The sequence below is a fragment of the Lepisosteus platostomus genome, chromosome 13 (genome assembly GCF_059453375.1).
Source record: "Lepisosteus platostomus isolate fLepPlt1 chromosome 13, fLepPlt1.hap1, whole genome shotgun sequence".
Taxonomy (NCBI): Eukaryota; Metazoa; Chordata; class Actinopteri; order Semionotiformes; family Lepisosteidae; genus Lepisosteus; species Lepisosteus platostomus.
Window position 1 is genome coordinate 14,134,661 of NC_142623.1, and position 20,999 is coordinate 14,155,659.

General features: G+C 52.3%; 2 protein-coding genes across 4 annotated transcripts; one reads left to right on the forward strand and one right to left on the reverse strand.

The window, feature by feature from the left end:
* Positions 1 to 81: 81 nt before the first annotated feature.
* On the reverse strand, positions 82 to 9,377 carry mvb12a (multivesicular body subunit 12A). Of its 2 annotated transcripts, none has more exons than XM_088603337.1 (10): positions 9,217 to 9,377; positions 7,999 to 8,091; positions 6,876 to 6,959; positions 5,864 to 5,963; positions 4,790 to 4,919; positions 3,994 to 4,134; positions 3,131 to 3,237; positions 2,558 to 2,616; positions 2,052 to 2,123; positions 82 to 1,957 (listed from the first exon to the last, which is right to left on the reverse strand). In XM_088603337.1, exons 1-10 carry the CDS (start codon positions 9,358 to 9,360, stop codon positions 1,889 to 1,891), a joined length of 999 nt encoding a protein of 332 aa, XP_088459463.1. In that variant the 5' UTR covers positions 9,361 to 9,377; the 3' UTR covers positions 82 to 1,888. The 2 variants fall into 2 exon arrangements, with proteins under 2 accessions (XP_088459463.1, XP_088459465.1); XM_088603339.1 differs by lacking the exon at positions 9,217 to 9,377 and adding an exon at positions 8,444 to 9,187.
* Positions 9,378 to 9,493: 116 nt separating this feature from the next.
* Positions 9,494 to 17,581, forward strand: dsn1 (DSN1 component of MIS12 kinetochore complex). 2 transcript variants are annotated; one of them, XM_088603332.1, is made up of 11 exons: positions 9,494 to 9,630; positions 11,065 to 11,161; positions 12,432 to 12,762; positions 13,009 to 13,082; positions 13,533 to 13,605; positions 13,688 to 13,775; positions 14,335 to 14,394; positions 14,517 to 14,588; positions 14,744 to 14,891; positions 15,291 to 15,378; positions 16,335 to 17,581. In XM_088603332.1, the coding sequence occupies exons 1-11, from the start codon at positions 9,560 to 9,562 to the stop codon at positions 16,436 to 16,438; spliced, it is 1,206 nt and encodes a 401-aa protein (XP_088459458.1). In that variant the 5' UTR covers positions 9,494 to 9,559; the 3' UTR covers positions 16,439 to 17,581. The 2 variants fall into 2 exon arrangements, with proteins under 2 accessions (XP_088459458.1, XP_088459459.1); XM_088603333.1 differs by having other exon boundaries at positions 9,496 to 9,630; positions 11,065 to 11,104.
* Positions 17,582 to 20,999: the final 3,418 nt, after the last annotated feature.

A 20,999-nucleotide genomic window follows, 5' to 3' on the forward strand; every position in this document is an offset into this window, starting at 1 on the left:
ATCAAGTGTGCGTGTGTGCATGTGCGTGCGCAGAGGTCACGATGTGGGGAAAATATAGAGAGAGAGAGAGGCACCACTCTGCTTGGTCTATGCAACTTTATTAACCCCAGAACAAGCTGTATTTACATTGAAAAGACAGAGACCAGAGGAGCAGGACTGTAGACACAGATAGACCAGATGGGAGCTGGTGATGTCATTTCGCTGTGGTGTTTCCTTAGCAGTGTAGCAACACATTGTCTGGCGCAGGGCGGCCGTATTGCTACGGACAGAACGTGCATCACAATGACATCACAGCCCATCTAATCCTTCTGCGTCTAGGGTCAGCACAAAGGGTACAGGCCAGTGCATACTCCGTCTGCTACTTCACTGAAAGAACCAGGTTTAACTCCTTCATTTTCCAATAGTTTTATAACCAGTAAAGACTAGTTTAAATACCAGTAACTAAATTCTTACCTGTTAAAACACTTATTTTAGCTTGAGTTCCGAAAACCTCAAAGTGAAATACAAGTAAATTCTATACAATAGAAATCTAACGTATATAAGGATACATTGCAGAAACACTCTCTTGACTGCAGGTTAAAACAACTTCATGAAGACAAAAATTAACTTATGTTCCCATTTTTAAATAATAAAACAACTGTCATACTTTTGACAAACAGCACCTGTTCCAGCTGAAAACAGGAGGCTTTTCTTTACACAAAGAGTTGTGGGAGTGTGGTACAAACTTGCCCAGTTTCCTATATGAAATGACTGGAGATCCTCAGATCAATTAGATGTTAACTACAGATCAGGGCAGATGGGCCAGCATGACGGGCCTCAAGTCTCGGGTTCTGCCTGCTGCGCTGTCTGTTGCACAGGGTGCCCAGAACTCGGAGTGCAATGGTCTCACTGGCACTTCTACACAAACCAGTTCTGAACAGGACCAGCTGCACTGCTATCGGTCCAGGATGCAGACAGGCTGGGATCGGACTTGACTGGATCCCAGCAGTGCAGCTACTTCCTAGCGTTTGGCTCGAGGGAGGGGGGCAAAATTGCAAATCGTTCCTGGCTGCAGGAGCCGAGTAGCAGGGGCGCAGGTAGAGCGACTTTAAAAACCATCTGGAAAACCGGCAAAGGGAAGCACGATGCCGAAGAGGCTAATAGGGGAGATACTCATCCCTCCAGGAGACCCTGATTGGGATGGGGGGGGGGGGCAGGAGTCTCATGAGGGGATCAGCCCACACCCCCACGTGGGCCCGGCAGGCTGGGGGACAGCGGCGTCCTGAGACTCGAAACAGAATTTGATGCACCATCCGACCCGGGCATGCCATCGAGCAGCAGCCATCAGCTGGGAAGGGGAGAATAGGGTCCCGGGCACAGAAAGAGTAAGGGGGCTGTGACAGGGGGCTGTAACAGGAGGTCAGGATTGGGTTTCACACAGCCCCAGCATCAACTGTTCTAGACAGAAACTAGCTGTGCAGGCCTGCTTTTTATATTCTAACTCCACTGAGAACTACCCCTTCCATCTCTACCTCTTCTTTGCACGGAATTCCAAAAATGTTCTCAGCAGGTTTTCACAACTGTGAGAATCAGACTCTTAGTGCGTAGCAGCCTAATCCGCTCCAGGTTTTATCAATGGCAGGAGGGTGCTGTAAAAGCTTTGCTGGTGCAAGGAAACAGAATAATATAGGCTGTATTTTTAATTTAATCGCACACATCCGTGCATAGTCACTCCAAGTTCCATGACAAGCCAGAAATGTTCCGGTTTAGGTGTCACTTCTATGCAGGAGGTTTACAGATGGTAAAACCTGGAGTGGAACAGACTGCAGTGCACTAGGAGGTTGGGCTTGTTCTCCTGGTAAAGGTAGATGGGTAGTGTGCGTAACAAACATGGCCCTCGCGCTGTGCTCTAGGCCTGTGACAGCATAGGACTGGTCCGGCTGGCGGCAGATTTCTCCACACTGAAGGTGTAGTCGTACTGCAACACAACAAGACAACACTGTAACAAAACTGCAGAAGGACACCAATACAGGCATGAAATGTGCATGTGACAGCTGTAACACAACACTCACCTCGTTCTCAATGTCCTGGAGAGACTTGATACGGATGTTGTTTAGTTTGGTCAGCTGTACATTAACACTACACTGAAAGAGAGAGGTGTGTTAATACAGACACACTGACACTACAGTACATTAACACTGCACTGAGAGGGGTTCATACAGACACACTGACTGGACACTACAGTACATTAACACTGCACTGAGAGAGAGGGGTTCATGCAGACACACTGACTGACTGGACACTACAGTACATTAACACTGCACTGAGAGAGAGGGGTTCATACAGACACACTGACTGGACACTACAGTACATTAACACTGCACTGAGAGAGAGGGGTTCATACAGACACACTGACTGACTGGACACTACAGTACATTAACACTGCACTGAGAGAGAGGGGTTCATACAGACACACTGACTGGACACTACAGTACATTAACACTGCACTGAGAGAGAGGGGTTCATACAGACACACTGACTGGACACTACTTGTATCTGGGGAGAAACAGATACTCACAGCGCCGTCCATCTGGGTGTCAAACTTGGGATGCAGAGCGAACGGCACCCCGTCCATGGCTGAGGGAGAGCAGAGGGGCGCAGTCAGACAAGTGCAGCAGCCTGCCAGTTCACTCGCGCCCCCCCAGAACCAGGGCGCACACCACCGCAACACGCAGCGATGGGGACCAGGAAGGAAAGGGGCTGAGCTCTCGCTCACCTGGCGAGATCAGGCGGCAAGGCGCCAGCTCCTGTCCTTCCTTTTCGGTCACAGTTCAGTTAAAAGATCGTGAGGCACACCTGCATTTTCTCAGCTAAATGAACCACCGGCCACTTTTTTCAAAGGGCAGTCATGCCTCTAAAGCCCAAGGACCGCCGTGTTGGACTGTTAGCTAGTCTGTTTGTGTGACCAACAGCCTCCCGCTGAAGCGTCTGCGTCAGCGTGCTTGCGTCTGCTCCCTTTTGTGCTTAGTGTTGTGCCCCCGCCACATTGACTCCCGGGTTGACGCCCCTCCTCGTCACAGGGCCCCCAGTGTATGAATGCGTGCCTGCCCTGCAGGGGCGGGGCAGGGGGCGTGGCCACACCGCTGCCCACCTGAGATGCCGTAGATGTTGCTGGTGTCGTAAATGGGCGTGTCTATCACCTCCAGGTTGCTGCGGCGACGAGTTAACTTGCCCAAGGGGTGGCCATGGCTCGAGTTCCTGCATGCAGAGAGAGGGAGGGACACGACAGGCAACAAGGACAAAGCAAGACCTTTAGAATGACTTGATTTCATTGATTTCATGCTTTTCCCGTTGGATGTAGACCACTGAGGTCTTTCTTGTCTCGTTTGGTCTCTGAAGTGTGTGAACTGGGAAAGTGTAGAGGTTTTCCCTTCATCTAGCAGAAAAAAGAAAGGTTGTGAAGTACTTCTTCTATACTATTTACTGTACAGCATTTCAATATATACTGCTGCAGATTATAGCGCACCAGCACAACGACCTGGAGCCCTGTCGAGGGTTTAGTGAAGCAGAAATCCTACAGATTTGCCACAATGTGGGTAAAACGGATGGTTTTCACGAATCTACCCTCCACAACAAGGACAGCACATCCCACTGTCGTGGGGTTTTTGAAGATTTTAGAAAATTCACAAAAACGCCGCATCAAGAACTCAACATGTGCACTCCACTCAGCACTGACCTCTCACCTAACAACAACGTCATGTCCGTCGTGAGAACCTGTTTCAGTTTTGAACACATTTTTATTTTTGTTTTTCACTTCTGGGCCACTGCGCATTAACACTTCATCATCATCATCCTCAGATCTGTAGAGTAACTGTAGAGACACTCAGTCCAGCTCCTCTGTATCTTCACACTCAATCATCGTCTATAGAGTAACCTCTAGAGACACTCAGTGCAGATCTACAGGGAGCCTGCAGGGCAGTGAGTGGTGTGTAGGCCGGAGGCTGAGAGGGTTACCTCTGGTGCAGGGGCTCTGCAGAAGAGTTCTCGTCCAGCAACAATTTTCCCATGTCTACACTGATGCTGCGTGGTTTGACCTGGGGGCCAGGAGAGTTGAATGGTCCCTTCTTACACCACAGTACATAGCCATGCATGTCACTGCACAGAACACAAGGAGAACAGTTAATACAGAGACACTGACTGGACACTACAGTACATTAACACTGCACTGAGAGAGAGGGGTTCATACAGACACACTGACTGGACACTACAGTACATTAACACTGCACTGAGAGAGAGGGGTTAATACAGACACACTGACTGACTGGACACTACAGTACATTAACACTGCACTGAGAGAGAGGGGTTCATACAGACACACTGACTGACTGGACACTCCAGTACATTAACACTGCACTGAGAGAGAGGGGTTCATACAGACACACTGACTGGACACTCCAGTACATTAACACTGCACTGAGAGAGAGGGGTTCATACAGACACACTGACTGGACACTCCAGTACATTTACACTGCACTGAGAGAGAGGGGTTCATACAGACACACTGACTGACTGGACACTACAGTACATTAACACTGCACTGAGAGCGAGGGGTTCATACAGACACACTGGACACTACAGTACATTAACACTGCACTGAGAGAGAGGGGTTCATACACACACACTGACTGACTGGACACTACAGTACATTAAAACTGCACTGAGAGAGAGAGGGGTTAATACAGACACACTGACTGGACACTACAGTACATTAACACTGTACTGAGAGAGGGAGGAGTGGGGTGACTCGTACCCCAGGCAGGTGTAGTGTGGCAGAATTACTCTGCTCTTGCTCGTCAGCTTGATGTCCAGGACAGCCGTGTCTGTGCTGCCCCACGGCACAGTCTTGACACACAGTCGCTTCTTCTTCAGCACTGACACTTCTGGACAGAGGGACGGACAGAGGTCAGAGACAGCTCACCGTGTTTTAAACAAGCAGAACTTTAATCACTATTTCCGAAAAAAATAATCGTAAAAGTAATTCAGTAAAATAAGGTCACAGAGGACAATTTTCTCCATCACATACCACAGTAACTCACTGCCCTCTCTCTACTGCCCCATGGTACTCGAAAGTATTTATTTGCTTCCATCACCCACTGGTGCTTTGGAGTGCTTACTGCTCTCTATCGCCCCCTGGTGCTTGGGGGTGCTTACTGTCCTCTTAAATTTCTAATTCAGTTTTATTGGCATGACCGATGAACTACAGTGTTGCCAAAGCAGATACATTCAATACAACGTCTACAGACATGTAGATGACAACATAAACACATCATGGGACATTTACATACAACATACAACACAAGAACACTACTGAGAGACAGGCTCGCTGCTCCTCAGGCTGTGACAGGAGATGACTCTCCCTCTCCCAGTAGGATTGGGACCTGTTCTGATTCTGGCAGATGTGGGAATTCTGGGATTAGATTTGTTATTTGGGGGAATAATATTGGTCTAATCGCAGAGTATTTCTCACTGTGCATCTCTGTCTTTGTTTTTCTTTGCTGTCAGTGGGAGCATAGCCTGTCTTTGTTTGGCAGTCAGGTCAGCTTCTATGGCCAAGGTGGTATCACTGAACTTCTCCTCTCTGGACAGCTATGTCTACCTGTGTCCAGTTTCTATGGCCTGGCTAGTATCACTGAGCCTGTCCCCTCTAGGCAGCCAGGTCTGCCTGTGTCCAGTTTCTATGGCCAGATTGTGGTAATTGAGCCTGTCCTTCTTCAGGGTCTGTTTCACTTTGCTGTTTCCTGGTCAGGCATTCAGCTAGTGTGTACTTTCTGTTTAGGGTTCTGTAGCAATCCCCTATCGCCCCCTGCTGCTGTGGAGAACTCACTGTTATCCAGGTACTCTGGGATGTAGCAGTACCCATGAGGGATGGTCTCCTTGTCCAAGACAATCCGAATGTCCTGCACCACCATACTTGCAGTCATGCTCTGCCGGAGAGAGGGAGAGAGACATGGGGTTTGAATCCAAGTTCAGCTTCTTAATGTTAAGATTCCCCATAAGAACGCAGGAAAGGTGACAGATAACAGGAGGCCATATGGCCCATCTAGATCGTTATGTCCGTGTACAATACCGATAAGTCAGAAAGCTGGTACGGGCAGTGAGAATCTGGACCAGGCTCCTTACAACCCACATACCGCAGGGCACATGGCCCACAGCTCTATCACCCTGCAGCTCACAGCAGGCAGCCCGCTGTAGCTCAGCAGGTGTGAGTCTGGCCAGTACCTGGGTGGGAGACTCCTGGGAAAGCCAAGTCTGCTGCTGGAAGTGGTGTTAGTGGGGCCAGCAGGAGGCGCTCACACTGCTGTCTGTGTGGGTCCTAATGCCCCAGTATAGTGACGGGGACACTATACTGTAAAAAGGTGCCATCCTTCACATGAGACGTAAAACCGAGGTCCTGACTCTCTATGGTCATTAAAAATCCCAGGGTCTTTCTCAAAAAGAGTAGGGGTGTAACCCCGGTGCCCGGGACAAATGTCCCCCACTGGCCTCCTAATAACCCCCATGTCTGAACTGGCTACATCACTCTGTTCTCCTCCCCACTGCTAGCTGGTGTGTGGTGAGCATTCTGGCACATCATTAAGGTGGGGCTGGACACTGGTGGTGGTGGAGAGGAGTTCACACTACCTGTAAAGAGCTTTGAGTGGAGTGTCCAGAAAAGCGCTATATAAGAGTAAGGACTTACTATTATTAATAATAAAAACAACAATAATAATAATAATAATAATATGAAGAGACAGACTATCTCCAAAAACGAACGCCAGATCTTTCAGCATGGAGCTCCCAGGAGTTCGGAAGAGGGCGCGAACAACTCTCCCGGAGATATCCGCCTGGCTCCTCACCGTGCTGAAGCACAGGTAGTACCCCGACTTCAGCCCGAACCCCTTGGCGAAGTGGGCCGCCGACCCCTCGTGCGTCATGGTGATCTGCCGGGAGAAAGGCCGAGGAGAGAGGCACCAGGTTTCTTGGGGTGAATCGATCAGGGGTGTGTAGAAGACAAAATACGGACATCACTAATTGAGGTATGGATTGTATAAGGTATAGGGGACCACAGCTACAGTACGTATAATAAGGATATGGGGTACAGAGAATATAGGATAGTGGGGACCAGCGTATAGGGGATAGAGTATAGATTTTACAGGGTATAGACCAGGGTAAAGGGGAGAGGGTGTAGAGTCTACAGGGTATAGACCAGGGTATAGGGGAGAGGGTGTAGAGTCTACAGGGTATAGACCAGAATATAGAGGACAGAAAACAGGGTATAGAGGACCAGAATAGAGGGACAGAGTGTACAGGGTATAGAGGACCAGGATAGAGGGACAGAGTGTACAGGGTATAGAGGACCAGGATAGAGGGGACAGAGTGTACAGGGTATAGAGGACCAGGATAGAGGGGACAGAGTGTACAGGGTATAGAGGACCAGGATAGAGGGGACAGAGTGTACAGGGTATAGAGGACCAGGATAGAGGGGACAGAGTGTACAGGGTATAGAGGACCAGGATAGAGGGGACAGAGTGTACAGGGTATAGAGGACCAGGATAGAGGGGGCAGAGTGTACAGGCTATAGAGGACCAGGATACAGTTCATAGATGTACTGAATCAGAATACAGGAGTTACAGATCAGCAGTATGGACTAGCACATAGACATATGGAAGTACAGGGTAGGGTTCCCACCGTGGCTCTGGTTACCCCCCTCAACTGCAGTGTAGAGGAATTAAACCTGGTGAGTCTGAGCCCATTGGGAAGTACACACCAGGGGGCGCCAACGTGCAGCTCAGCAGGCCTGCCTGGCGGTACACACCAGGGGGCGCCAACGTGCAGCCAAGCAGACAGACGAGCTGTGCGCCAGTCCCTCCTCCAGCACCACGGCCCTTTGGACCGGGCCACACCCTCCTAGGGGCCTCTGCGGGGGCCGGTGAAGAGCCGTGCAGCCCGGGATTCCAGCAGGCTGAGCCCCAGTCTTACCAGTCTGAACTCCGGGGGACACGTGTTCGCGCTGGAGGTCCAGGCCACTGCCATGACAGGGGGCGTGGGCGGGGCTTGCACCGGGAACGACATCTGCGGGAAAGGGCACAGCAGGAGGGCGGGGCAGTCAGCGGTATTCTCATCAATTCATCCACCCTCCTCTCACTGCTTTATCAGGGCCGGGGTCATGGAGGAGCCGGAGCCTACCATCCCAGCATGCAGCGGGAGCTCCGGCTGCAATTCCTGCTTTCTGCGCTCCAATAGTGCAGAGCGTGTGCGCTCGTCCCCGGTTCACATGGGTTTTCCAGATGCTCCGGACTCCTCCCACGGTCCAGAGACACACTAGTGGGCTAACTAGTGGCTTCTGGGAGCATTGGCCCTGGTGCGAGTGTGTGTCTGTGTGCGTCCTGCGATGGACCGGCGTCCCGTCCAGCGTGTACCCCACCTTGTGCCCGCTGCTTGCTGGGTAGGCTCTGGCTCCCCCGTGACCCCGAATTGATTGGAGGAACCGGCAAGACTATGGACGGAGGAGGACTTCCTGTGTAAGGATTATGGTAAATAGTAGAATTCTGCAGCAGACGTCGAAATGGGTCGTGGGAGTCTTTCTGGTTAGCTGGTTCCAGTGTGTGCTCTCACGCCTGGCCGCCTGGGGCAGGAGCAGGAGAGACTCCAGCGGTGACGCACTGAAACGGTATGGACCGGTCCAGCACGCTCGGACCGGTCCAGCACGCTCAAACCGGCAGAGAAACGTCTTTCAAAAGCACCAGGTTACATGCAGTTGAGCAAGTTCAATTACTTCTAGGAAAGGTTCCAGTGCTGAATTAAACTGCGTCTCCGTATTTCAGGCCACCGTGCCCAGGCGAGCTCCATGTCGGAAAAATTACAACAAACGGCAGTATTTTTACTGCACGGTGCGGCACCTGCGTGCGTCACGATACACACCTCACCCAGAACAAAATAGTTCATAACGCTCCAGCAAAGCGAGTCCCTAAACTCTTCAAACCCCCTGGTGTCACGAACTAGTCTCTTTAGTTAGAAACTCGTATTAAACAGTTATCAAGGAAACGCCAGACTTCCCAGTCCTGAGCCAGTTTTTCCACACGAAGTTTTCGGCTGTTACCTGTTCAGCAACAGGAACTAAGATCACTCGCTTCTTCAACCAAGATCTAGACTTTATTTATTTCATTAACCACCACCAACGAAAAGAGAAAGACTCACTCTGACACGCGGAACCCACGGAATTAATTCACAGATATGATCTTTCGTGAGAACGCACTCTGCCCGGCTTCTAGTGCTTGGACGAATTTGAGTCTTCGCTCGATACTGCTGCAGGAAGTTAACTCCAAAAACTTCAAATCCCATGATTCCTCCCCCCGAACCACCGCCACATACGCTTTAGTCGGACGCGCCTGCGCACAGCGTACGCTTCGTTCTGCACCTGGAATGACAAAACTACACTTCCCAGTGACTCGTTGCGCGCTTGTGATTTTACGCATGCGCCGAATTCCTCGCCCTGCCGCGCCGGGCGGGAAGAATTTAAAAAACAAACTCGGGGGGGAAAATGGCGGAAAGTGTTGTGGCGTCCGATTTATTACAGGATGGGCAGGGATTGCCCGTTGATGACGGGAAAAGGTAACCTTCTCGTCTGTTTCGTTTCGGTTTAAAATCTCACTTTAAAAGTAGATACAGCCAGAGTGGAGGGGATTATCTTTCTAAGATAGCATGTCAAGGAAAGTGCTTGTGAGGCTCTCGTCCCCGTTTCGAATAGCAGGGTTGTGAACGTCACGGACCGACAGGATTAGAGCAACTTCAAAACAGTGAACTTGAGTTCCTTCTTCTGAGTGTGTGCGTTAGGTGCTGACAGGAATGGACGGTACACGGACAGGCAGGCCGCCGGATTCGCGCACAGGCAGGCCGCCGGATTCGCGCACAGGCAGGCCGCCGGATTCGCGCACAGGCAGGCCGCCGGATTCGCGCACAGGCAGACTGAGCTGTGAACCGCAGAGCACGGAGTAAGAAACGGCGCTACTGCGCTCGTTAGGTTTTAATCGCGACAGCATTGTGTCGTTTAGACCGGTTAGTCGAGTGGGCGACTCAGTCTGACCGAGAACGGTTACTCCATTCCTCCTGTTAGTAATCACGGTGTGGGACCGGCTTCTGGTGGTGGTACCGCAGCAACCAAGGCGTCGGACCTGATCTCTGACCGTGACATTTCAGGAAGACATTTTCAGGGATGACCCTATCAGAAACAGACACTGTACCATGTGTGGGAGTCTCTTATATAGTCCTAAAGCATATGCAATGATCACTTTTGAACACCCACTCATGGTAATCACAGAGAGTGACTGGAGCTGTAATCAGACTATAAAACATCCTCCAGAGCTGCCTGGACTCAGAGCACCACAGGAGATGCACCTTGTGTGTGTATCTTCTCAAGTGTCCTCAGAACAAATTAAACCTCATTTCAGACCTCCACTCAGCTGCACCCCAGCAGTGTTTGCTCTTTATTTTTAATGTTATATTTATAGTGCGCCTTGCGCAGTACAGGGTCGTCGGACTGGTAGGTGCTGTCCAATAAGTCCGTCGCGTCAGGTTGGGGTGATCGGGGCGGTGAGTCCGTGGCACTGGGAGCTAGAATGGAAAGGGCGTTTCGGAGCCTGGAATGGGGTGCTGAAAGGGGGCTGGAGTCCGGAGAGCACTAATAGGGTGCTGGTGTGTGTGCGGGGGGGGCGGGTAACAGTTCACTGCTGTGGTCTCTCCTTACCCCCAGCCAGTCACCCTTCTTCACAACTACAGACCGTTACGGGAGATCGGGACGTCAAATGTGGATCTTGTGCTTCTCTTCAGTTCTTTTCCACTTTTTCATTTGCAATCATGGATTGGGAATCGAGAAGTGGGAAAACTGTCATTAATCCCCCCTGCCTCGGACTCTGCCAGCGCCAAAGAAGGTGCTCTCCGGGTGACTGACTGGGCAGCTGCCCTGGCTTACAGCAGGAACCGGGAGCTGATGTTCTTTCCTCGTCTGTCCGCTGTCTTGATGTCTCTTTTCTCTCGGTTTTCCCGAAGGTGCGGGCAACAGCGGGACGACCGGGTCCAGGACGGGGAGGTAAGACGAGGTTCCGAGCTGGTTCTGATCCACCAGGGGACCATAGGTTTCCAGGAGGTGGGTGTGCCTGTGATCAATGCACCGACTGGACCTGCCCATCTCCGCGGTGACTGGTAATTTATGGGAATAAATCAGGAGCACGCGGTGGTGTTTATATTGGAACATTTTACTTAAAGGGGAACCGCAATGCTATTTTTATATTTCAGGGTTAGAAAGAATCGGCACTGAGGAGTGCATTTCAAAGCGCAGTAAAATGTACATAGCAACTTGTGAAATATCCGATTTACATCACAATATTTCCAGGTATGAGCAGCGCCATGTTCTGTGATTCAGAACGAGGCCACAGAACTTCCAGTGAGGTGTGCAGCCCTGTCACATTGTAAACAAGCAGGCCTGTGAATCCAGCTCTTTTAATCCAATAGAAATATTGCTCTCGGGTTCGAGACAGTCTTGCCGTCAAACCGTACTTGTTAACTCTGTCCAGATCACGTCGAAACATTTCTGCAGGGGGTGTCTGCTGCACAGCCTGTATTCATTTTGCGACAACATGGCGACTTGGAGTACTTTCACAAAGTTCATGACTTTTTGCTTAATTCAAAATTTCTTTCCATACCGTCAGTGAATTTATTTTGTTACCTGCCCGTAACAAACTAACTGGTCTGAGAAACTGGGACTGCAGTTCCCCTTTAATGGTGATCAGTTATGTATTCAATAGCTGAGGCCTGCTTGCGCTGGGGATCTCTTTGATCAAATGATCAGAGCACTGACCTCGTTTAACTCAGTACGTCGGGGCCTGATCAGTACAGGCAGTGGTGCTGGTGGACCAGTAGGTGGCGGTCTTTCCCCACGATCACAGTTTCCACAGCTAATGCACCAAGCTGGTGCTTGGAGACACTGCGCTGTAGGAGATGTCATATGAGACATTAAGCAGAGGTCTAAAGGACAGATTGTTGGAAATACTGTCCTTAAGATGCAAGGCTGTTTCCGTTTCTTGCATTTGAGAATCGACATGGTACCTTGGTTTACAGCACCTCTTTGCTCAGACCTTTGTGGGCTTTTCCAGAAACCAGTTCAAGAGCAACTGTAGACAGTCCTGTTTAAAAAAATCATGTTTGTTTTTCTAAAGCGTTTGGAAAAACCAACATAGCCTGTCTGCAAAGTATTGTTCCTGTTAGTCATCTCGCTGTGCTTTCAGTTTATGATTTGCCGGGCTGTGGACAAGAGGAGCTCCATTCCAACATTCCAGCTGGTGCACTTAATCCAGAGAACTTGGATTTGTATTGAAACAGGTCCTGAAGCAGTAATGTCTCCTCTGTATCTCCTCTAGGTTCCCCTTGTCCAGGTCCTGTCAGACCCCAACCCAGAGGGTCACCGCTTGCCCCCCACAGAAGATACCCCAAGGGGGGTGAAGAGAGCTCCCTGTAGGAGCCCCAGCCCCAGGGAGCCCCAGTCGAAGTCCCCCCGCACCTCTCTCTCCCCTGTAGGGCTGCCCCCTCTGGAAGATGCAGGTGTGGGGGGCGAGGATCCAGGCGCCAGGGAGCACGAAGGGGCAACAGCCAGGGGGAGCCAGGCCCTGAGTCCTTTCAGCCGCCGGAAATCATGGAGAAAATCGGCGAGAGGACGGAAGTCGCTGCCTGCCCTCCCCACAGAGTCTGATGGTCAGTACAGCAGTCTGATCCACTCCAGCTCTTATGCATTGTCACTCACTCCTAGGTCACAGCAGCCTGATCCACTCCAGGTTTTACAGCGGCCCGACTGCTGTAAAACCTGGAGTGGATCATGAAACTGAACCTGGTTTCATTTTGTCTCCTGCCATGATTGTCGTTTCATACGCTGCCTTCTCTAACCCTCAGCCACCCTCTAACTGTCCTTCCACCCCCCTCTCGCTTGCTTCCTCTCCACAGGGCTGTGCAAAGAGATCAGTAAAGATCTCCCTGAAAACGAGAGACTCACAAAACTGCTGGAGGCTTCAGTCAAGGTACATCTCCCCATGAATTCACGAGTTCTGTTGTGTCTCCAGTCCAGTCAGGGGTGTGTCAGTGTGTGAATTCAGGGGGAGTGTGAGAGGAGAGGGACAGCAGTGTCTCCAGTCCAGTCAGGGGTGTGTCAGTGTGTGAATTCAGGGGGAGTGTGAGAGGAGAGGGACAGCAGTGTCTCTAGCAGTGTCTCCAGTCCAGTCAGGTGTGTGTCAGTGTGTGAATTCAGGGGGAGTGTGAGAGGAGAGGGACAGCAGTGTCTCCAGTCCAGTCAGGGGTGTGTCAGTGTGTGAATTCAGGGGGAGTGTGAGAGGAGAGGGACAGCAGTGTCTCCAGTCCAGTCAGTGTGTGAATTCAGGGGGAGCGTGAGAGGAGAGGGTCAGGTATTTAGTGTCCTTGCGCTTCTTGAAGTCTAGCATGTTGTTGTACATTCTGGTGTCGTCTGCCTGCAGTTTGCGCTGACGAAGCTGCAGCAGTCTCTCCTACACGTGCCGGGGGCGGACCTGGAGCTCTTGCAGTCTGAAGGTGAGCTTCTCCCCGGTGAAGGAGCAGTGCGGCCTGCTGGTCTGTGCACCAGTCTCACTCCGTTCTGCCCTCTGCCCTCCAGTGTCCTCTGTGTGCGAGGAGGTGAGCCTGCTGCGCTCCGCTGGGCCGAGTCAGGAGGGACCCTCTGTGGACACCAAGCCCCCTGACAGGTAAGCTTGGCCTCTCTCCACTTCGCAGCCCCACGGCTTGTTGGTCTTCATCGCCACCTCACCTGCTGCCTTTCTCAGCTTCTGCATCGCACGCCCGTCTTTGTCTCCATCTCTCTGTCCCTTTCCCTGGAGTTTGCCTTGGGGGACTCCTGTCTTGGTGAGATTATTATCTGAAAGGTGAGCCTGTGCGTGTATCTTTTCTCGTTGTCTCGATTGGATTGAGCCACCCTCCTGCCCTGTGAGCCCCGTGCCGACAGCAGGCTGAGCTCGTAGAGACTCATAACTGGAAGCCTACGCTGTTCCTCGGCCAGCCACAAGGGGGAGCTGTTTCCAAGCCAATCCCCAGCAGCGCTCGGCTGTATCTCCTGGCTGTTGGGGACCAGTTGCACAACATAGGCTCGAACCAGTAAGGTCTGGTCTAGAGCAAACGCCTTCACTGGTTGGCAGCCCCCTTGTGTGTGGAAATCCTGAGTTTCTCTTTCACTTTCGTTGGAGTTCCTGGGGGAGGGAAGACAGCTGTTGTAGTAAAGTGCCTAATGCCAGCTCATGTATCCCTTAGTAATCCCCAAAAGCCAGAGGCGTCCCAGACTGTGGAGGAAATGAAGAGATCCATTGAGATGTAAGGCTTGCGTTTGGTCTTATTTTTGCCTTTTCTTTTGCATACTTTCAGAGTATGAATTCTTGTGTGAGGTTCTGTGACCACTCTTGTGCGACTGTGCCATGTCTTTGGTTTTCCTCCAGCCTGACTGCAGAGTGCTCAGCCTGGGAGTCACTGCTGCAGAAGCACCGCTGCCGAGCCGAGGAGATGGCCAGGTCAGTGATCTGTTCGGCTCTGCTCTCTCTGTCTGAGGGACCTGGACAGCTCAGCTCTCTCTCTCATCCTCTTCTTCTCTCTCTCATCTCTTTTCCTGCCTTGGTGTTTCTTTTCCTCTCTCGTGCCAACCGTGTGTCCCTCCCTCTCTCTCCAGGCGTGTGTCGGAGGGGAAGGAGCACGGCGTTCCTCTGGACCCGGGCCTGCTCTCCCAGTCTTCCCAGAGTAAAGTCATTCTCGGCAAGCCTGACTACCGCAGCGTCCTCCAGAGGCAGACCCCAGCACTGCAGTTCATGGAGCTGCTGGTGAGCTTAAATCAGAAGAGCTGTAGGGCAGCTGTACCAGACGTAGCCTTACTTCCCATGACACTACATGCAATGTTAGCTGGGCTGTTTAGATATCTGTAGGGTGAAGGCAGAGCAATGGCAGATCAGGGCCATGTGGAAACATGAAATGCCGGAGGACTCTGACATCCCCTGTGCTCATCATTCATATCCTCACAAAACCAATAGCGATGTTAGTGCCCTTTCCACAGGACGGTCCTGTTTTTACAGTTCCCCTGGGCACAGCTGTCACCTCGCTGTGGCTTGAAGAATTCCCGCGTCCTGTATTTTCGTTCTCGTGTGGAGATATTAGAGTTTCCCAGTTCGTCCCGTTTCTCTGGGAGAGATATTCGTGCTGACTGGACTCTTGTTCCTCTGCAGGTGGACAATCACTGCAAGCTCAACCAGATGTTGCTGTCCTTCCAGCAGGAAGCAGAGGGCTTTCTGAAGAAGGCCAGCGCAAAACTAAGTGAGAGCTCTCCGCCTGAGGGGGGACTGGGGCACTTTCGGTCGTTTCTTTTTCTGATGCTTCTCATTGCTGGTGTAAATGATGTTTCTAATTCTGATGCTGTGAGAATTCAGGCCGAACTGGCCTAAAGAGGTTGGTGCCAGATTTGCTAAGCGGATCGCTGAACCCACCCCTGCAGTGGCACAGCGGGAGAATAATATAGCATTGTCCTGAACAAGGCTTGTGCCCGGGTTCGAGTTACTGCTATGTAGCAGCTATTCAGGTTGGGCCAGTGTGCCGCTTAAGAATGAGCTGACCTAGGAGATGATCTCAAAATGGCTGTGAAGAGTGATGTCAGAAAAGGACCGTGCTAAACGGAAAAGCAAGCAGGAGTGACAAGAATTGGATTATAATCCAAGGATTAGCATTAATACACCAACAACAGCTCACACACCCCGAGAGAGCTGGTCATTAATACCCCAACGCCAGCCTGAACACCCTGAGAGAGCTGGTCATTAATACCCCAACGCCAGCCTGAACACCCTGAGAGAGCAGGTCATTAATAACTCAATGCCAGCCTGAACACCCTGAGAGAGCTGGTCATTAATACCCCAACGCCAGCTCGCACACCCTGAGAGAGCTGGTCATTAATACACAAACACCAGCTCGCACACCCCGAGAGAGGTGGTCATTAATACACCAACGCCAGCTCTCACACCCCGAGAGAGCTGGTCATTAATACAACAATGCCAGTTCACACACCCCGAGGAGAGCTGGTCATTAATACACCAACGCCAGCCTGAACACCCTGAGAGAGCTGGTCATTAATACACCAACGCCAGCCTGAACACCCTGAGAGAGCTGGTCATTAATACACCAACGCCAGCGCGCACACAGACACACACTCACTCTGAAAGATAGAGTTGATTGTTCCGGCTTTGAGAAACTCATGTACTTATATTTTTTTTTTATTTCAGCTTCCAGTGCATTCCGGGACCTGGAACAGTCACCCATCAAGAAGATTCTTAAAGTGTTCAAGAGCTCCTCAGCTGAGCCTGACCCAGTTCCTAGTTCTGTGTGAAGGCTGTCTTGGTAGCGCCGAAGTAGATTGTACTCCCTTTGTGCAGCAGTCCGATCCATTCCGGGTTTTAGAAGCTGCTTCTTCCCCGTGCAAACAACTGATTGAGCAGAAATCCAGCTGAACTAAAGGGCTTTGTGCAGATTCACTCCGAATATGATTACGAGCTGTAAACCTGCAGCACCGGGTGCTGGATTCTGTAGAAGGGCCCTGCACCTGGTACAACCAGAACAGTATTCAGATAATGCTAAGCCACTGCACTTGACACCAGTGCAGACTCTGAGGTGGGAGAGCTGAATGCTGGGCGTCTTTGAAAAGGTTGTAAAAAAAAAAAAAACCCGGAGTGGATTGGCCTGCTTTGCTAGAGGAGTCCAACTGTGACGTCCCTGCAGATGCGTGTTGGAATTGTCACACTGGCAGCTCTGGGAAAGACTGAGCCGCTGTAAATGTAATCTGTACCGTTATACCTTGCCTTGTCCATTGGCCTGCAGGGGGTGCTCTCGCACAGCTCAGCTCATTATTTCAGTAGCTGGTGTGGGGACTGCCATGGTTTGTGCCCAGCCTCTTGCAAGCACCTGATGTCCACCTGACGCTGCAGTGGCTCCTGTCTCCCTGTGGATGAGGGTGGCATGGCAGGTTACCGAGAGACGCTCTGTCCCGGGTCCAAGTCTCACCTGCCTGCCTGTGTCCCTAAACTGGTGTTCAGTCCTCCCAGCGTGCTTCCCAGCCGACTGGCACGCTTCACCCGCCATTGTTTGTCGGGAATGTTACTACGCCTTACGGGATATCTCCCAAGTCATCAGAACCTCAGCTGCCTCTGTGGGTCTGGCTCTGCTTTTTAAAAACGAATTGGTTAGGGGTCCCCTCTTCTGGGCCTGGGGGTACACAGTCCGGGTGCTGCAGGTCTCTCTGAAAGTGCTGCTCCTGAAGTCATCAAACTGGTCCAATTCAGCTCATCAAGAGCCCAGCTAGACTGGAAACCTCCAGGCCCAGGAGTGGGGTATCTCTGCTATGAGGATAATGAGTAGTCCTGGTGCATTATTCATTACATGACTTTACTAGTCTCTAAACGCTTCTCATTGTTTTAATTTTATTTGTCTTTGTATTTTGGTTAACTAATATAAAGGTTGAAAGAGGTTTTTATAAGTCTTCCCTTTGATCCACTTATTTCTTTTGATGAGCTGTTGTCTCCCTAATCAACCACTAGAGGGCATTGGTGTGTAACAAACGCTATGTTTTCTAAGGGGGTCAGAAATGCTGTAATCCAAGTCATTATAAAATACATCAATTTGTTAGGACAGTATGCCAGCACTGGGTGTAGACAGCGGGGTTGTAGCTGTGGGACACAGCCGGGTGACACACAGCCAGGCGCAGGGAGCGGGGCTGCAGCCGTGGGACACTGGGGGGCACGGACAGCAGGACAGTAGCTGTGGGACACAGCCGGGTGATACAGCCGGCCACAGAGAGCAGGGCTGTAGCCGTAGGACTTAGAGGGGCACGGACAGCGGGGCTGTAGCTGTGGGACACAGCCGGGTGATACAGCCGGGCACAGAGACCGGGGCTGTAGCTGTGGGACACAGCCGGGTGATACAGCCAGGCACAGAGACCGGGGCTGTAGCTGTGGGACACAGCCGGGTGATACAGCCGGCCACAGAGAGCAGGGCTGTAGCCGTAGGACTTAGAGGGGCACGGACAGCGGGGCTGTAGCTGTGGGACACAGCCGGGTGATACAGCCGGGCACAGAGACCGGGGCTGTAGCTGTGGGACACAGCCGGGTGATACAGCCAGGCACAGAGACCGGGGCTGTAGCTGTGGGACACAGCCGGGTGATACAGCCGGCCACAGAGAGCAGGGCTGTAGCCGTAGGACTTAGAGGGGCACGGACAGCGGGGCTGTAGCTGTGGGACACAGCTGGGCACAGAGAGCGGGGCTGTAGCTGTGGGACACAGCCGGGTGATACAGCCAGGCACAGAGAGCGGGGCTGTAGCTGTGGGTCACAGCCGGGTAACACAGTCCAGCGCGGACAGCTGGGCTGTAGCTGTGTGACACAGTCCGGCGCGGAGAACGGGGCTGTTGCCGGGTGACACAGCCGGGCGCAGACAGCGGGGCTGTAGCTGTGGGACACAGGCGGGTGAAGACAGCGGGGCTGTAGCTTATGGACACAGCCGGCGCGGACAGCGGGGCTGTAGCCGTGGGACACAGCCGGGCGCGGACAGCGGGGCTGTAGCTGGGTGACAGCGCCAGGCGCAGAGAGCGGTCCTCACACGCTGTTTTTCAGATGCCAGATGATACATGACAAAGAGAGCCAGGACATTAATTATCTGCTTAAGGAGGCATAGCCAGAATGTACCTCCCTCTCTCAGTCTCTGTCACACTCCCCTGTCCCTGCCTCTCATGGCTAACTGACTCCATCCCCTCCACACGCTGTCAGCTCACTCAGTCTCCCTCTCTTCCCCCTTCGCTTTCTCACCTTCCTCTTGCAGTGTATTTCTTCTGTCGATCCTTCCTCCTCCTCAGTACTGCACACACTCCTCTCCTGCATACATTTCTCTCTGCTCCTCTGTGCCTCCTAGCTCCCACTTTCCCCTTTGATCTTTATTCCGTCGCCACTCTCGCGGATAAATGTATGTGAATTGTGAGTAAGTACCTAGTTGAGGTGTCCGCACGCTAGAAGCTGACGGGAAGATTTAAACCTGCTTCATCTTACTACTCCGAGTGTGAAAGTTACAGTTCGCCAGGTGTCTGGGCTCCTGTGCCTGAAACAAGGTTATATGCGGATGTGCTGAGGGTGATGAACAGTTTCTCAGCACCAGCTCCATGTACGTGAGAGCTTGGCCTGCAGCGATGGGTTTGAGGTTTTCCTTCCGTAAGAGCTGCTGGCGAGGGGAGGAGGAGGTGACCAGGGTTCTGGGGAGCTGCCCAGGGGCGTGGTGCCTGCTGGGAGCAGAGGAGGATCCCAAAGGAGCGTCTGGTTGGTTCTGAAGCAGGCTGGGGGGTTCTGCCCAGCCTGGCCCGGTGTGCGAGAACCACGGGCCCCTGGGCTCTCATTCCCAGTTGTTGCCGCTTTCCCAGGGTCCGAGCCTCACTTTCTCCTGGTGCAGCTGTCTGTGGCAGGAGACAGGACTGAGCCGCCGCTGGAGCGAGTGAGAGACCCCTCTGCCCGTGCCACCCGGGGCTGCCCTGTGGAAGCCCGGCCGTGCTCCTCCACCAAGCGGCAGCGAGAGGGATCTGTGGGTCAGTACCCAACAGAACCGGATGAGTATCGCGGTGTGGAGCAGTCGGACCGTCAGGAGAGCAGCAAGTCCGAAGCATCATCAGACCTCTCGGCCTCTTGTGTCTCACAGCGAAGCCTGAAGCGCTGCCGTGAGTGTCTGTCTAGGCGCAGGGCTCTGTATGATCCCTGCGGAAGTGCAGAGCTCTGCTGATCATTCAGGATTTTTCCCTGAAGGGCTGGGAGTCTACACCTGCTCTTATCTTCCCAACCATGTTTGATGTCTCGCCCTGAAGCCGAAGGGAACGAATCCCAGAATGCTTCCAACCTGCTTACAGCTCGACTGCCCCCCATTCCCATCATATATGGTCACCCTAATTATTTATTGTGCTCCAGGCATAGTTCTTCCAGGCTCCTAGCTTCCTGCATTTCAGTTCCTATGGGAACATCACCACGCCTCACACATGCCCTGCTCCCAGGATTCCTGGCATGTTGTCCCGGTGTGAGGATGCTGCATGTTCTTCCTGCCTCGGGCACGTGCAACTGGTCATCAGCTGGTGGGCAAGGCCTCTGCGGCCTGCAAGGTCTCAAGGTGGGGGGGTGCAGGGGCTCAGGGTGGGTCAGTTCAGCAGAAAAGCCTATTTTCCTGCTGGCAGAGAGGCTACATTGTCTGTGTTTTCTAGCCTTCCTCCACCATGTCCGCAGTGAACCGACCTGCAGCCCCGTGGTGTTGGAGCGTGCTCCTCTCTGTGCTCGGTGCTGGGTGGACCCGTTGTCAGGGCTGCCTGTTGTGAAAGGCCAGGGTCCCAGCCAGCCGTGTGTGTCTGTGTTTTTCAGCGCAGGCCTGTCTGCTGCTGTGTGTGTGTGGTGTGGGTGTTTCCCCTCCGTGGACTTGGAGTTACAGGAGCTCCTGTACCTTTACCAGTGGTGGGGCTGCCCCTCCCCCCCTGCCACCCCTTTTCACTCCCTTCACTTCCTCCCTCACTCTCATCGTCTCTCAATCCCAGCATGCCCCCCACTCCGCTCTCCTCTCCTTCTGTCCCCAGACTGTCTTTCTGCATTTTCCTTCCAGCCCCCTCCTCTCGCTGCCTCTGCACACCTCCTCATACACAGAGAACCCCCACCAGCTCCTCAGACCTCATCCCTCTCTTCCCCTCCCTCCCTCCCTCTTGCTCTCAGCAGGGGTACTGAAGCAGAACGGCGCTCTGACATTGTCCCAGTGACTCACTCTCCCCTGTGTTATGTTAATGTGATGTACAAAGAGCCTGGAGAAATCTGTGTGTGTGTGTGAAGAGTGTGTCGGCACAAGTTTCTCTGTGTGACTATCCTTGTTACATTTCTACCCATATGTGC